At 35.7% G+C, this 16,849-nt stretch overlaps 1 protein-coding gene across 1 annotated transcript in view; it reads left to right on the top strand.

The window, feature by feature from the left end:
• The first annotated feature begins 1,916 nt into the window (after nucleotides 1-1,916).
• The window catches only part of LOC306880496 (kinesin-like protein KIF13B), a 27,846-nt gene continuing 12,913 nt past the window's right edge, over nucleotides 1,917-16,849 (top strand). Inside the window, exons 1-20 of the mRNA XM_079434038.1 lie at nucleotides 1,917-1,973; nucleotides 3,238-3,330; nucleotides 4,409-4,589; nucleotides 5,218-5,305; nucleotides 5,388-5,522; nucleotides 5,809-5,921; nucleotides 6,698-6,809; nucleotides 6,989-7,201; nucleotides 7,283-7,393; nucleotides 9,128-9,262; nucleotides 10,222-10,352; nucleotides 11,743-11,829; nucleotides 12,005-12,189; nucleotides 12,432-12,663; nucleotides 12,742-12,904; nucleotides 13,853-13,999; nucleotides 14,886-15,035; nucleotides 15,113-15,232; nucleotides 15,792-15,959; nucleotides 16,042-16,199. Of these exons, the coding sequence (XP_079290164.1) occupies nucleotides 1,943-1,973; nucleotides 3,238-3,330; nucleotides 4,409-4,589; nucleotides 5,218-5,305; nucleotides 5,388-5,522; nucleotides 5,809-5,921; nucleotides 6,698-6,809; nucleotides 6,989-7,201; nucleotides 7,283-7,393; nucleotides 9,128-9,262; nucleotides 10,222-10,352; nucleotides 11,743-11,829; nucleotides 12,005-12,189; nucleotides 12,432-12,663; nucleotides 12,742-12,904; nucleotides 13,853-13,999; nucleotides 14,886-15,035; nucleotides 15,113-15,232; nucleotides 15,792-15,959; nucleotides 16,042-16,199 (2,753 nt within the window). The 5' untranslated portion in view covers nucleotides 1,917-1,942. The remainder of the gene's footprint in view (nucleotides 1,974-3,237; nucleotides 3,331-4,408; nucleotides 4,590-5,217; nucleotides 5,306-5,387; nucleotides 5,523-5,808; nucleotides 5,922-6,697; nucleotides 6,810-6,988; nucleotides 7,202-7,282; nucleotides 7,394-9,127; nucleotides 9,263-10,221; nucleotides 10,353-11,742; nucleotides 11,830-12,004; nucleotides 12,190-12,431; nucleotides 12,664-12,741; nucleotides 12,905-13,852; nucleotides 14,000-14,885; nucleotides 15,036-15,112; nucleotides 15,233-15,791; nucleotides 15,960-16,041; nucleotides 16,200-16,849) is intronic.

The raw sequence follows: 16,849 nt of genomic DNA, 5'->3' as shown, positions 1-16,849 counted from the left end.
TCTCAACAAAAACAATCACAAGCTTCCAATACATTCCAGTACATTTACATTGGATGCAAACAATTTTACCTATTGATTTTGTATTTATAACATTATTATTGTTATTTTGTAGGCTACATTATTTGTTTTAATCCATGCATACGTTGCATGCTGTGGTTTTTAGCGGTTTACTCCATTAACACAAAGAGGAGTTTGTTGGTTGTGCAGCAGAGCCTTCATCAGTCAGCAGTGTTTCATATCTCAGTCACTGATCCAGCGGTTCATCTGTCCTTCAGCTGAAATCAGCTCTCGGTTTTGTGTTGGTCGTCTGTCAGCATGCACCAAACTGCACATGCATGTTGGCAGTGTTACAGACCAGCCGGTTGCCAACCAGTCCTGGTGGATTTTTATCAGTCTTTGCTTCATTCCTTCTCTTTGTCTCCTCTTCCATTCCTGCTCCTGGTCTCTTTACAAAGGGTGTGCCTGTTTTCTCCACAAGCCTTTCCCGGAGATCTGGCCGTTCTCCAGGTCACCTGCTCATGCAGGGATCTCCTCGGTCGTATCCAGCTTTTCTCAGTTTCTCAACGCTGATCTAGTCATGTTTCCGTAACTCTGCCGTAACTTGCAGCGGTTTGCGGTGTTGGCGTGCAAACAGGTTTTACAGGCTTATTCAAGAAGGTTTACTCATTCCATAATCCCACACAGAAGTTTGTGTTTTCATTATGAAGGGCAAGTAGAGACGGCACACTCGTGCAGATGCTGTTTGTCATGTTAATGATATCAGGGTGGAATTTAATTCAAGAAAACGTGAGATGAAGGAGGTTCAGAGAGGATGGTTTAATTGTATAATTCTCTCATAGTGACTGAAATAAGGCAAACATTTCTGAAATGTTCCTGAAATGCTTCAAGACTGTGTGCCGTCCTCCCGTCAACAGCAGAAATCATGTTCAGCGTGTGCTTATAATGAAAATCAGCAACTGTGTTCTGAATTGAATCTTTTGTCAGTTTATAGAGAAAATAAGCTTGTAGCTTTACAGGATGTTTCATCTGATGTAGATATTGCAGTTTTGCAGCCTTATTACACACTGATATTATTAGAGGTGATTGCTAAAGGAAATATCACTGGTATTATTGCACAAATTGACCTCTAATTAAACAGTGGCGCTTAACTCAACCCTCACATCATGTGTCTTGCTAAATCATGCTAAAGATCAGATGCATGATTTTAAAGTAGATATTAGAAGTAGATGATAAAATAGGTGAAGGTATTGGTGAGATATCGGTAAGAATTTAAAATATTTTTTAAAAGTCTCTTCTGCTCACCAAGGCTGCATTTATTTGATCAAAAATACAGCAAAAACAGTAAGATTGTGAAATATTATTATTTAAAATAACTTTTCTATTTGACTAAATTTTAAGATGTCATTTATTGCTGTGATCAAAGCCGAATTACTCCAGTCTTCAGTGTCACACAATCCCTCAGAAATCATGCTAATATGCTGATTTGCTGCTCAAGAAACATATTTCTGATTATCAATGTTGGAAACATTTGCGCTGTTGAAACAAAGGATTCTTTGAAATACAGCATTCGTTTGAAATAGAAACGAAATGATTTTACTTTCACTTTTGATTAATTTAATGGATCCTTGCTGAATAAAAGTATGTTTCATATTTTCATATATATATAGTAACATTGTTTTTTTTTTTTTTTTCGTTCTTTCCTTTTGTGAACGTAGGAGTAAACCAAAGGTAAGTTCTCATTTGTCATTTCTGCAATACATTGATGTGAACAAATGCATTCTATCATGAATAATATGCATGACAGAAAGTGTGTAACTTCACTGGATTTGTAGAGTCATGATGAACATTTCGACAGCTCATTAAAACTGCATCTGTAACACAGTCTTTAGACATCTGCCATGTTTTGTTTCAGGTTTTCGCATATGATTATTGCTTCTGGTCTATGGATGAGGCTGAGACGGCCAAATTTGCAGGTCTGTTGACATTCAAAATAATACATTTTGCTATAATTGCCAACCCTTTTGTTGAAACCATCACTAAGCCTCTGTAATGTGTTTATTCTGCAGTGATCTGAATCATCAGGGATCATTTATAATGGCAATAGAAACTCTATAGACATCAATATTCTCTGCTTGTGTGAACTTTTCTGAAGAAAAGACAAACCTGTAAAACTGCTTTATCAGATCAGCTGTTCATTTGTGGTTTATCAGCTCTTTTGTAAAGGTTCAAGACAAGTTCATCTCTATAAGCAGTTGCTGCATTTGTTCTTTACCTTGTTTTAGTTTTTACCTTTAGAAGATTTTTTTGTAATCTTCTTTTAGTTCAAAAGAATCCCAAAAATCGCAGTTACAGTAACACACTTACAATGGAAATAAAAGGACATTGCACTTCAAGGCATTTGAAAAACTTATATCGAATCCTTTAAAGGAATAGTTCATCTAGAAATTTAAATGCACATTCAGGCCATTCAAGATGTAGATGAGTTTGTTTCTTCATTAGATTTGAAGAAATGTAGCAATACATCACTTGCTCACCCATGGATGCTCTGCAGTGAATGGGTGCCGTCAGAATGAGAGTCCAAACAGCTGATAAAAACATCACAATAATCCACACCACTCAAGTCTATCAGTTGACATCTTGTGAAGTGAAAAGTTGTGTTTATACGAAAAAAAATCCATTGTTTTTAACGTGAAACATGTTGTTTCTTTCTAAAATAGTCCATAATCCATAGTAACACTTCCTCCATTGAAAAAGTCCATCTCCTGTTGTCTCTTGCTTTAAAATCCACCCACATATTTGTATTGATCGGTTTTGGACTGCTATTGCTTGTAAACATTGCTTGATCTGTGCTGATTTCTCTCCTGATTCAGACCAGACAACTGGTGAAAGCAATGTTATAGACAAAGGACTTGTATTTTAGCCGAAAGCAATGGTTTGAAGTCAGAATAGCCTTAATGATAGATTTATTTCTTACAAACACACAGCTTTAGTCTTCTCCAGATGTTAACTGATGGACTGGAGTGGTGTGGATTACTTGTGGATTATGTTTTTATCAGCTGTTTGAACTCTCATTCTGACGGCACCCATTCACTGCAGAGCAACCATTGCTGAGCAAGTGATGTAATGCTACATTTCGTCCTGATTGTGAGTTCATTTGAAGTATTCCTGTATTTTGAGTTGATTTAATAATGCATGCCAGTTATTCTCATTTGCAGTGTTCTCATGTCTAACTCATAGGTCAGGATGTGGTGTTTCAGTGTCTTGGAGAGAGTCTTTTGGACAGCGCTTTCCAAGGATACAACGCCTGTATATTTGCATATGGGCAAACAGGTACAGTTAGATTTGCTGGAAAGTTATCTATGCAAAAATAATATTTTAGTCTCCATGAAAGGTTTAAGCAGAACTACTTACTGTTTCCCAGCACATAACTCCCTGCGGCTCTTGGATATCTGCTTGTTGTGCATCAAACAGAACACTAAAGCAAATAAAAATAAAATTAGATCAATAAAAACAAATGTAACCCTGTGAAGCTTTGCATATGAATTAATAATTTGCCTTTAACCTTTAGACAAAATATTTAAAAATTCTAAAAAGTTTGCATATAATATTGTATATAGTGAGAATATGGAGTTTATACTCAGGAAAAGACACCTTACATTTTATTCAGATGCTCAAACTGAGAAAAACATGCAAGTGCTATATTTGTATGCCACAATTAAGATGAAATTCCGATGGTAATGAAAATCAATGTGATGTTTATAACAGTTTATCAGACTACCTACAAAAAATGCATTTCAGTTGTCACTCTATATCTCCAATAATATGTCTTAGTAAGATGAGATTTAAATGCATAGTTGTATGATCAAAGCTCTGTGGTTTCAAAAACATAATGCGATGCAATACAATGATTGAGAAATGAGCAAATCATGCCTTAAAAGAAAAGATTTGAGATGTTTTGAAGGCTTTGGAAGATCCGTCCTCCGCTGAGGAAGAGTGAAAGTAAAGCTTCTGGAAACAAACGTTCTTCAAAAGCCTGATGATCAGATTTAAGACTCGCATTTTAATATGATTTTTCTAAAAATTAATGTATGGATAATCAAGTAAACCTAAAGCTTCAGTCCAGTTAGTGTTCATCTTGAAATATTACTAACAATTTGAAAGTTTTACTTTAATAATAAAGATTTGACAGCAAAAAGACGTGAAGCACAAGCTGGAGGTGGATGTTTATAGTTACACTAGTCTTTTACGTGCTTAAAGAAGCATAAACTATCAAACAGATGACAGAGGGCATGCAACAGGTTTTTAGCAACGTTTTGATCGTGTTTATCATTTAGAGGTTTGCATATCAAATATGATACAGTAGGCTATAAGGGTTTAAACAAAAATCTGATCTCTGGACGGTCTGCAGGCTCAGGAAAGTCGTACACGATGATGGGAGCGGCCGAGCAGCCGGGTCTGATCCCGCGACTCTGCAGTTCTCTGTTCCAGCGCACCGTACAGCAGCAGAGGGAGGGCGAGAGCTTCACCGTGGAGGTGTCCTACATGGAGATCTACAACGAGAAAGTGCGAGACCTTCTGGATCCCAAAGGGTGAGTCTGTTTACATGCAGATCGTTTTCCAATTAAAAAGTTAGTTCACCCAAAATTGAAAATTAGCCCATTTACTCACCCTCAAAGCATTCTAGGTGTATATTCTTTCAGAAGAAAATTCCAATCGGAGTTATGTTAAAAAAACTAAACAAATCTTGCTCTTCCAAGCGTTAGAATAGCAGTAGGTGGGTGTTTTTCTTCAACAGTCCAAACGTTAGTCAAATAAAGCGCATGGACATTTTTTTTTTACATCAGTTTGCTACAGGAGGCCTTTATTCTCACCCCGGAGCCGTGTGAGGCACATTTTATGGATGGATGTGCTTTATTTGACTTCTTTTGGACTGTTGAACAAAAACACCTGCCTACTCCCATTCAAACGCTTGGAAGAGCAAGGAAATTATTTTATATATAACTCCGATTGTATTCATCTGAAAGAGGAAAGTCATACACACCTTGGATGCCTTGAGGGTGAGTAAAACATGAGCTAATTTCATTTTTGGGTGAACTAAACCTTTAAAGCCCATATTGGGCTACTTTTCCTGCTGTCTGTGTTCCATCAATCATGAAAAACCTGGAAAAATCATTTATTGTTGTTCTTATAATCAAACTGGCATGATGTTCCTCTCAGGAGCCGGCAGGCGTTGAGGGTCCGGGAGCATAAGGTGTTGGGGCCGTATGTAGACGGTCTGTCCCGCCTCGCTGTGAGCAGCTACAAGGTTCTCCCAACACCTTCACCTACGTTAACACTCTCAGTGCTGGAGCGTTATGGTTTTGACTAGCTTTTGTTTTGTATTTCAGGACATCGGGTCTCTGATGTCGGAGGGGAATAAATCCCGCACTGTGGCGGCCACAAACATGAACGAGGAGAGCAGCCGCTCGCATGCCGTCTTCAACATCATTCTGACGCACACGCTCCAAGACCTGAAGACTGGGGTCAGATGCAGACTGACCTCTCAGTCGTCTAATTAAAATAACTAGCTATTAATGTTTTCAGGAGAGCATGCAAATGGTGTTTTCCAGTGCAAAAATTACTAGCACATTACTAGTGTTTTATGGCACTGAGCATCACATTTTTGAAAAATGTCAAATTAAACATACAGTTTTTTGTTGTCGTTGAGTTTGGTGCAGCTAGTGATGCAGAAATCACACACTAGCTTTAAAAAGATGTTGATGTTGCTGTAGTGTAACCGGATGTTTTGTGTGGATGGTGTTATTTCAGACGAGTGGAGAGAAGGTGAGTAAACTCAGTCTGGTGGATCTGGCCGGCAGTGAGAGAGCTGATAAAACTGGAGCTGGAGGAGAAAGACTCAAAGAAGGCAGCAACATTAACAGGTCAAACACACACACATTTGTTTATGTTGTTGTTTTGACTTTGCTGTTCCTAAAGTAATTAATTTGATTATTCGGCTGATATTTGGCCGTTTTGACACCGTCTGCATTGGCAGATAGTGTCAGCTTTTCTTTTTTTTGGTGTGTGAATTGTCAAGTAAGCATTTATGTAAATATTTTTTTATTTACTTATTGTAATTATTTCATTACATGACTCTTATTTCAATTAAGTGATTTTTTTTTTTTTTTTTTTGTGAATTAGGTTAAAATGTAAGAAGAATTTGTGTAAAATATTTTGTAATGAATTAATTTTAAGTATTAATTACATTATTTTATCTTAAATTTGTAATTTATTTAAAATTCCAATCATTTTTTGGTCCCTTCATATTTACAAAGGCTAATTAATTTGATTAATTGGCTGATATTTGGCTATTTTGTTGTCTTTTTTTTTTTTTCTTTGAAACTCTCTGTTTTTTGTGAATTAGATAAAGAATTTGTGAAAACTATTTTTAGTTAATTTATTTATTTTAATTTATTGGAATGATTAATTGCTTTCTCAGTCAAGTTTTGACATTCATTTGTCTAAAAATTTTTCTAATACATTTTTGGTCCCATCATATTGATATAAGGTTGATTTAAATTGATAAATTCTTTATTTATTTTTATCAATCATTTAATGTAATGAATTTATTTGTTGTGGTTTTACTTATTTATTTGGTTTCACACAAACACATCATTTACACACTCAAATGTGTTCTAGTCAATGTTTTTGTGTTCAGGTCCCTCACAACCCTTGGACTGGTGATTTCTGCGTTGGCGGAGCAGGGCGCAGGGAAAAACAAGAGTAAATTTGTTCCTTACAGAGACTCAGTGCTCACATGGTTACTGAAGGTGACGATAAACTTTTTTACCACTACAAACCTTCTAAGAGTCTGGTAGTCTTCAAGGAGTAGTTTGGTCCAAAATGAAAAGTTTGTCATCATTTTCTAACTGTCATGTCATTCAATGCCTGTATGCTGTTTTTAGCTTTAAAACTGATGTAATTTCCTCTTTTTTTTTTTGCACATCAGGACAGTTTAGGAGGCAACAGTCGCACCGCTATGGTTGCAACGGTGAGTCCAGCGGCCGACAACTACGAGGAGACTCTATCTACACTACGCTATGCAGATCGGGCCAAAAGCATCGTTAATCACGCTGTGATTAATGAAGATCCAAACGCCAGAATCATCAGAGAGCTGAGAGAGGAGGTGGAGAAACTCCGCAGTCAGCTGACCGAGGCTGAGGTACTGCACACATACACCTGTCTGCTGTGTGTGAGCTGAACTGTGACCTCTAGCAACAGTGTGTTTTCTGTGTGTGTAAAGTCAATGAAAGCTCCTGAGCTCAAAGACAGACTGGAGGAGTCAGAGAAGCTCATCCAGGAGATGACCGTGAGCTGGGAGGAGAAACTCAGGAAGACTGAGGAGATCGCACAGGTATTAAACACACGTGTGTATATATATGTGTAGTTGACGTATCAATGTGTCCTATGGTGTGGCGGAAAAAAGGTTTTCGTGGGAGATTCGAGCATGGCAGTGCGTCATTACATCACATCTGTAAACATAAAGCCGTTTTCCCGGCTAGTAGGCTATCGCATGTGAGGATCCTGCAGGTGACACATCGTTTATAGCCTTTTCTCACAGCAGCTAGAATAATTAAAGTTATCATTTTGAAGGCGGATTATGATCCAGAAAGGATTGTGTGTTTATGAAACACATTTGAATGAAATTAAATGATATTCCAGTTTTAAATGTGCTTCTGATTACAGATAGCCTGGGATTACACAAGATTTGTGTTTTAAAGCAAACCAGTTCGAAGCATAATTTGCTTTTTGGGTTAAAATATGAAATTTGAATAGTATGACAATTAGAGATTAGACTGTACAGAAATTGAAATCTACACGCTAATGCACACTATACTCATAGTCATGCGATGCTGATGTTGTTAACATTAATAATTTAAGAATAAAGTATAGCAATAATAATAATTTGAACGGTTTGATGTGATATGAGCTAACCGATTTTTAGATTTAATCAGCATTGGTAGCGAGATTTATTGTAATGCTTTCTTCCTCAGTTGGGCAGAACAAACGTGGCAGACTTGTTACTTGCTCAGATGACAATATACAGTGAAAATTCTTATTTGGGTCATATATTCCAAGACATAGGCTAGAATCTGTGATTGCGAAGTACAGTAAACATCCACACCGGTGCGGTGACTGACAGCTGCACATTCCCCTCAAACATTAGATTCATCCACGCTGAAGCCGTGCCGACTCACAACCCACGCAAGCTAGATAATGCCGCAAGAAACTGCAATTCCAGGTTTTCAAACCGAGATGGCGACAAAGAGGCAAAAGTTACGGACTGCAGCTTTAAGTTTTTTTTTTTTTTTTTTTTTTTCTATGTCACACCATAGGACACAATCCAATTGTTTTTGTCAACTACCCATATAAAGATTTTTTTTATTGTATATAGATATTTATTTTTGTGAATTGAGTAGATATTAAGCATTTAAATCATTTTAATTAATTGTAATTATTAATCAAATTATTTAATTACATGATTATTTGCCCCTTTCTCATTTTATTTATTTTTATTTAATGCTTTTTATAATTATATTTACATAAATGTACATATTTTCATACAAGGTTAATTAATGTGATTAACTGCCTGATGTTTGGCCATTTTGACACTACCTGCATTGGTAGATTGTGATTTGGGTATATTATGTAAAATATGCATTTATTGAAATTATTTTCAATTAATTATTAATCTATTGTAATTATTTATTTAATAGATTCAATTGCCTTTTTTGACAACTGTTATTTTTATTGACAATACATTTTTGTCAATTCAATTTTTATCCCATGTTCTCATTTATATATATATATATATATATATAATTATTATTATTTATTTTATTTTTTTGGGCGGGGATCAACCTTGTGGTACTCATAATGAAAACATGATGGGACAAAAATAAAACCAAAATTATTGGAGTACAAAATACTATTTCAGAGTATAATTGTTTTAATTGTGGGCATGTCACCACATGGGGTTTTGTCAGGATCTTCTGCATTTAAAGAAATGATAAAAGCCCTGAGGACAGTCAACAAAACACAGAAGTGTGGTTGACATTCCTCTAAACTGAAGTGTTTGTTTCTTCAGGAGCGACAGAAGCAGCTGGAGAGTTTGGGAATTTCTCTGCAGTCGTCTGGGATCAGAGTCATTGATGATAAATGCTTCCTGGTCAACCTGAACGCAGACCCTGCCCTCAACGAGCTGCTCCTCTATTACTTAAAGGTACAGACACAAATTAATAAAGATCAGTGTTACTTCTCTGCTTTAATATTTCATATAAAAGTATTCATATGTATGCATAAATGGTTGACTGTCTATCAGCTGTATAATTTTTTAAAGGGGTCATATGATGCGATTTCAAGTTTTCCTTTCTCTTTGGAGTGTATCAAGCTGTTTATGCGTAGATAAGATCCCTGAAGTTGCAAAGACTAAAGTCTCAAAACCAAAGAGATATTCTTAATAAAAGTTAAGACTCGACCATACCCTCCTAAAACGGCTCATTTAAAACGGCCTGCCAGTTATGCACAAAGGCTGTTTCTATAAAGTGGGGCAGTTCCAACTTTGCAAGGACAGTCTGGCGCCTCTGACTCTCAGCCTGTAAGTATGTTTTCTTATTTAAAGAATTTGCCACTGACGATTCAAACGTGAGTTTTGAGCAGTGTAGAGTAGTGCTTCTTTGTCGTTTCTCCGATCACAAATGCAGACATGGTAATGTTGTAAAAGGACAGTATAAGTCATTATAATCAGTAATTATGTCCCCACTGCATACAACAAATGCCTAGTTTATAATGGGTTTTATTGTTTTTGTCTCATTACGGCGTGACACGGTGTCACTATGCGGTGAGGGGCGTAACATTTCCGTCTCACGCTTGAGGTATTTGGCCAATCACAACACACTGGATAGCTGGCCAATCAGAGCACGCCTCGCTTCTTAGAACGATGAGCTTTGTGAAAATCAATGCATTTCAGAAAGGCAGAGCTTAGAGGAGCAACAATAATGTACAGTATGTGGAAAATAATGTTTTTTTTAACCTTAAATCACATAAACACTTTGCATTACACCAAATACACAAAATAATGTTCTTTTTTTCCACATCATATGACCCCTTTAATTTGAAAGCGGCATGTTTTGGTGGAGTTTGGTGTGGATTGTGTTTTCATTGACGTGTGTTGATGTGCAGGAACACACTCGTGTGGGTTCTGCTGACTCTCAGGACATTCAGTTGTGTGGTTTGGCAATTCAACCAGAGCATTGTGTTATAGACATCAAACTAGAGATGGGAGTCACACTCACCCCGAAGAGAAACGCTCGGTAATCTCACACACACACACACACACACACACACACACACACAGAGATTTAGACAAGTGGAGTATTACATGCCAAAACAGTGAGAAATTTAACCAAACTGAAATTATAAATGTCTAAAAATGGTACTAAAACATTCTATATATATATATATATATATATATATATATATATATATATATATATATATATATATATATATATATATATATATATATATATAATAAAATATGTTTCTTATATCTGAAATAATTTTATTTCAGCTAGTTCACAAGGCAACATTTTAAATTAGTTAAACTAAAAAATAACTATTAAAATATCTGAAAGTAAAACTGAAATAAAAATGTAGATATTTTTTAATTATTTATTTAATATATTCTTAAATTATATTCATATTTTATTTATAAACGTATAAAAATGACAAACTGAAATGAAATTATAAATATAAAATCTAATTCAAAATCTTAATAAACTATAATGATAAACACTATTTTATGCTGAAAATAAGTTTTTTTTTTGCTCCATTTACTCAACATATTTGCACGATATGCACTAGTCACTCAATTTGCACTGCTTCACACGAATAGTGTGCTGTTTGCATGAAATACAATTTATTTGCACTAATTAAGCTGTTATTTTGCACTAATAGTGCACTATGTACTCTGTTTGCACTATAAATAGTGCAAGTATATAAACGGTACATAATTGAAAAGATAATAATTTTCATATATTAGTGCTGTCAAACGATTAATCGCGATTAATCGCATACAAAAGTTTTTGTTTACATAATGTGTACATACTGTGTATATTCATTATGTATATATAAATACACATACATGCATGTATACATTTCAGAAAAATATGTTATGTTCATATATAAAATATTGATTATATGAATATAAATATAGACGTAAATATTGTCAAAATATATACTCTGTGTGTGTATTTATACATAATAAATATGCACTGTACACACACATATTATGTAAACAAACGTTTATTTTGGATGCGATTAATCGTGATTAATAGTTTGACAGCACTTATATATATATATATATATATATATATATATATATATATATATATATATATATATATATATATATATATATATATATATATATATATATATATATATATATTGTATTGTAGATAAATTGGAAATCTAATTTAATACAAGAGTTAAAGTATATAATGTTTAGAATAAACTATATATTGTGTATACAGTAGATTAAATGAGCTTTATTAACTGCACAAACCCTCTTACACAAAGCCTAAACCCAAAATGTTGATGTCCAGCATTACTATGTATCAGACTGTCTCTACTCTATAGCTAGTGATAGTATGCAGGAATATGTGATATAATTGATGTAGTGTCTGTCTCCGTGTGCAGCACATTTGTGAATGGTGCTGTGGTCTCGTCTCCCATCCAGCTGCATCATGGGGATCGAATCCTCTGGGGAAACAACCACTTCTTCAGGTCAGTGAGACACATTTACACTTGGTGTGTCTAATCTGACGATCACAGGCATTGATTTGATGTCCGTTAAAATGGATTTGTTTAGAGAAAACTGTTGTTGTATATGATGTCAAACTGACCCAAAGCCATGTGTGTGTGTGTACTGACTTTACTGCTCTCTTTGTGTTTATCTCAGGATCAGCGTGTCGAACGCGTATCGTGTTGGTGTGGAGGATGAGGAGGGGAGTGTGACGAAGGCTGGTCTTCACGCTGAGTATCTGGATGTGGATGTAGATCGTCTCAGTCACGCCTCCAGTGACAACAGCTTCAGTTTTGAGTCGGCACAGACCGAAGTCATGATGAAAGCGCTGGGAAACAACGGTGAGAGACAGACAACCTCTTACAGTCAAGACCTGTATTAAAGGCTGATTCTGGGCTGCTGTCAATATTACAAACTAAAAAAATAATTTGAGATCCAAGTTAAATGTAATAAAACTACATTTAAAGTTAATGGCAGCACTGTACCAGTATTCTTCCATGAATTTTATAGTTGAATTACAGTTTTAATTTTAATTTCTTATTGGTTGAATTTGTTATCAGTGAAATGTGTGTCTGTGTCTCAGACCCGCTGCAGTCGGTGCTTCACTCTCTGGAGCGCAGGCATGAGGAGGAGAAGCGCTCGGCTCTGAAGCGACAGCGGCTGATGTACGAGCAGGAGCTGCAGCAGCTGCGCAAGCGTCTGTCGACAGAGCTGCAGACGCAGGGCTCTCATCCGCAGCACCACCACAGCAGCGAGCAGCTCAACGCCAGCCTGGTCTCCTCTCAGAGCCGACTGCGCCAGTGGAGTGAGGAGAGGTGCATGCTGGGTTATATTACAAACCACAGGAAGTATTTAGTGTTTGTGTGCGAAATCTCATGTTTCTCTGGTTTCAGAGAGGTTTTGATGAGTCGAAGTCTGCGTAAGCTCAAAGGGCAGATCGTGAAGGCCAATCTGCTGGTTCAGGAGGCTGGATTCATCTCTGAAGAGCTCAACAAGAAAACCGAATATAAAGTCACACTGCAGATACCTGCTGCAAACCTCAACGCCAACCGCAAGGTCAGGAGAGACAGTGTGTGCATGTGTGTGACCGACTGTTGAAGCATTCATCTGGTTATATTTTAACATTTAATGGTGTAGGTTTATGGTGTCATATTTGTGAATCGTTCAAAATTAATGGTACATTTAAATAATTCAGTCATCAAACAAGGATTTATAAATCATTCTTTGGAAACTGGACTGGATGACATGTTTGTCACACTTTAATATTTTAATACAATATTTTAAGACACACACACTACACTTCAAAAGTCAAAAGATGCTTTTATTAGCAAGGTTGCATTAAATTGATCACTTTTATAATGTTACAAAAGATTTTCTTCTGTTCTTTTGAAGATTCCTGCAAAAAATGTATCAGTTTCCACAAAAATATGAATCATCACGACTGATCAAGAAATAAAAAATAATAATAATGAAAATAAGAAATGTTTCTTAAGCAGCAAATCAGCATATTAGAATGATTTCAGAAGGATCATGTGACTCTGAAGACTGGATTAATGATGATGATAAATTCAGTTTTCATCACAGGAATAAATTACATTTCACAGTATAGTCACATGGAAAACAGCTATTTTAAATAGTAATAATATTTCACAAAATTACTGTCTTTACTGTAATTTTAATTAAAAAAAAATAGCCTTGGTGAGCAGAACAGAGTTTAAAATAAAATAAAAAATCGTACCAACCCCAAACTTTTGAACTTTTTAAATTATCATTATTTCTCAAGCAAATTTCATCACTCAGAAATTGTTCTGTTAGTTTAGTTTCTATAAACATGAACACTCATAGAAATTCAGACATTGAAAGTGGTTCATTTAAACAAACCATCAAAAGGAAATGATTTGAACGTTCCATCTTCATTACAGTAAGTACTACTAGAGGACTGTGTTGCATTGTGGGTCGGGAGAAAATGCTGCTTTAATAAAGACTGATGTTTCCTGACCGCAGCGGGACACGGTTCTGAGCGAGCCGGCGGTGGAGGTGAGGAGGAAGAGCAAAGGCAAGCAGATCTGGTCCATGGAGAAGATGGAGAACCGGCTGGTGGACATGAGAGAGCTCTACCAGGAGTGGAAAGACTATGACGAGGACAACCCTGTATGTCAAGTCACATGACAACTTCCTACATTATCAGATTTTACCATGGTATACATTACTGTGTTTTTACTGTAGCAACATTGACAATGATATTTTGGAGCTATTAATGTAGTATATATTATGTAATTTTAAAATTGATTGTTTTTATTATTTAATATGTCAGTATTTTTTAATATTAGATTATTCAGTACATATTTTACCTTTATTAATTCATTTGAAATTATTGAAATTTTTTTCCATTATTTTTAAGTACAAATATATCTCAATTAATATGAGGCTGTAAGTATACATTTTATTATAAAAGCATTATACTTTAGTACAAATATACAACCTGAATTCTGGAAATGTTGGGACGTTTTTTTAATTTGAATAAAAAATAATTTGAATGAACTCATTTAGTGGATAAAAGTGTAAAATTTCTCAGTTTTAACATCTGTTATATGTTTTATTGTGAATAAAATAATGGCTCATGTGATTTGAAATTCTTTTAGTTTTCATTTTATTCAAATTTAAAAAACGTCCCAACATTTCCGGAATTCAGGTTGAGACTTATGAGGCTGTAAGTATACATTTTATTATAAAATAGTTACATTTAAATAAAATATGCAAGTCTCTCAATTAATATAAGGCTAAGGAAACTAATTTATTATATAAAAACAAATCCATTTTGGGGAATTTTATGTTGTTTTTACCTGTGTGCAATATATATTTTATGCCAAAAAATGTTTAAAAAAAATTGGGAATCCCTGAACTAGCATGATGTGACTTAAAGGAAATGTACTGAACAATAAGTCAATATTTGTTCCACCAAAAACGAGGTTTTGATGAGCAGCATAAATGAAGTATGTTTACACGTGTTCACCTCTTCCTCGTTGTTTGTGCTCAGGCCATGCGTTCCTACTTCAAGCGTGCCGATCCATTCTTCGACGAGCAGGAGAATCACAGTCTGATCGGTGTGGCCAACTTCTTCCTGTCCTGTCTGCTGTATGATGTCAAGCTGCAGTACGCAGTTCCCATCATCAACCAGAAGGGGGAGGTGTGCGCAAACAGATTGGTTATAGCAATTAGAGTGTAAGCCATTGACTGATTGCCATTGGTTTTGTGTGTTTTCAGGTGGCGGGTCGGCTTCACGTAGAAGTGGAGCGTCTGAGCGGAGAACTAGAGGAGCATGAGACAGGAGGTTCTGAGATCAGTCCAGACGGCGAGATGCAAGAACGCAAACTCACCTGCACGGTCAGATAAAACAGGACACCTCCAATCAATCATGCAATATGTGACCCGTGCTGGCAAAATGAGATGGAATGTGCACGGGCTCATTTTGAGCTACAGGCAAAACATTTTCCGAATTTTAGTCGAATTTGAGGTTTTCACAAAAATGAGTTCATTAAGCCCTCTTCTAGTGATCCCAATGCTCCAAATAGTAATTAAACATCTAAAATTATCTTTATTTGTACGTTTTCGGAGAGGAGTACCTTTTGCTCACTTCTGGATGACTACTGTAACTTGTAGGTCTATTGTTGCAAAGTGCAGCATTCCAGCTTTGTGAATATTCATATCGAATTCTTGATAACATGAGTTCAAACCAGTAAAATCTTGATTTTCAGACCCATGCTGATGAACTTAACGATCGCGCTGACTGACATTAGCAAAGCTTGTTCATAAGATGTGTGATCTCCTTATAAAGTACATTATGGCGAAATATGCGAGCGATATAAATATGCGATATGCTGTGAAAATATGCGAGCTGTAGTTGAGTGTAGGACATGAATGTTTTCTGTGGGTTTATTTCCAGATCAAGGTGTTGCAGGCGACAGGATTGCCTCAGCACCTCTCCAACTTCGTTTTCTGTCAGTATCATTTCTGGGAGCAGCAGGAACCCGTGTTTATTGCCCCGGAAGTTGGTCTGACGGCCCCCAGCAGCAGAGAGCCGCAGAGTCTGGTGGTTTTTGACAACTGCAAGGTGAAAACACTGATGTACATGGAGTAAAACATTGAATTTGTGCCAGTAGTCGGTCATCATGTGTGTCTTTCTGCATCTGTAGACTCTAGAAGTGGCTGTAACCGAAGACTTTCTGGAGTTTCTGATGGAGGGCGCCGTGGCAGTTGAGGTTTATGGTCACAAACAGGCAAATCCGCGCAGGAATCTGGCTCTCTGGGACCTGCGGGTGATTCAGGCAAAGACTCGCTCTCTCAGAGAGAGGTACAGCAGCATTTATTAGGCTATCCTTCTTAAACAGAAAAACTGTTATGGATTGTTTCTGTGACAGCAGAGCTACATTGTCAATGTTCAGATGATTGTGGTAAATAATTAATTAAATCATAAGCTTTTCAGTAATTACCGTAAATAATAATAAAAAAGTAAAATTATTAATTTAAGAATAATTTTAATACAGTTGAAACAAAACTAAAATATTTGCGTAAAATATTAATAAATATAAATAAAATATTTTATTTGTTTACCTGCATGTTATTTGACTATCAACCAATATTTAATGTAAAATTAATAAATAAATTCTTTAAGAATATATTTTAAAAAAATACTCTAAATAAAGGCAAGGCAAGTTTATTTATATAGCACATTTCATACATAGTGGTAATTCAAAGTGCTTTACATGAAATAAAGTGAAATAGACATTAAAAATAATAATCACAGCAATAAAAACAGGGAATTAAAAAAAACAAAAAAAACAAGGAATTTTAAAATGATATAGAAATTGATTTAAAATGAATTTAAAACGGTTAAGAATAGAAAATGATTACATAAAATACAGTGCAGTCAGGTTGGACGTAGCACAGTGCTCATTCAACAAATGCACAGCTAAATAGATGAGTTTTGAGTCTGGATTTAAA

The sequence above is a fragment of the Barbus barbus genome (assembly GCF_936440315.1).
Source record: "Barbus barbus genome assembly, chromosome: 14".
In the NCBI taxonomy this organism is placed as follows: Eukaryota; Metazoa; Chordata; class Actinopteri; order Cypriniformes; family Cyprinidae; genus Barbus; species Barbus barbus.
The sequence above is the reverse complement of the archived record's forward strand: the minus strand, read 5'-3'. Positions and strand labels throughout refer to the sequence as shown.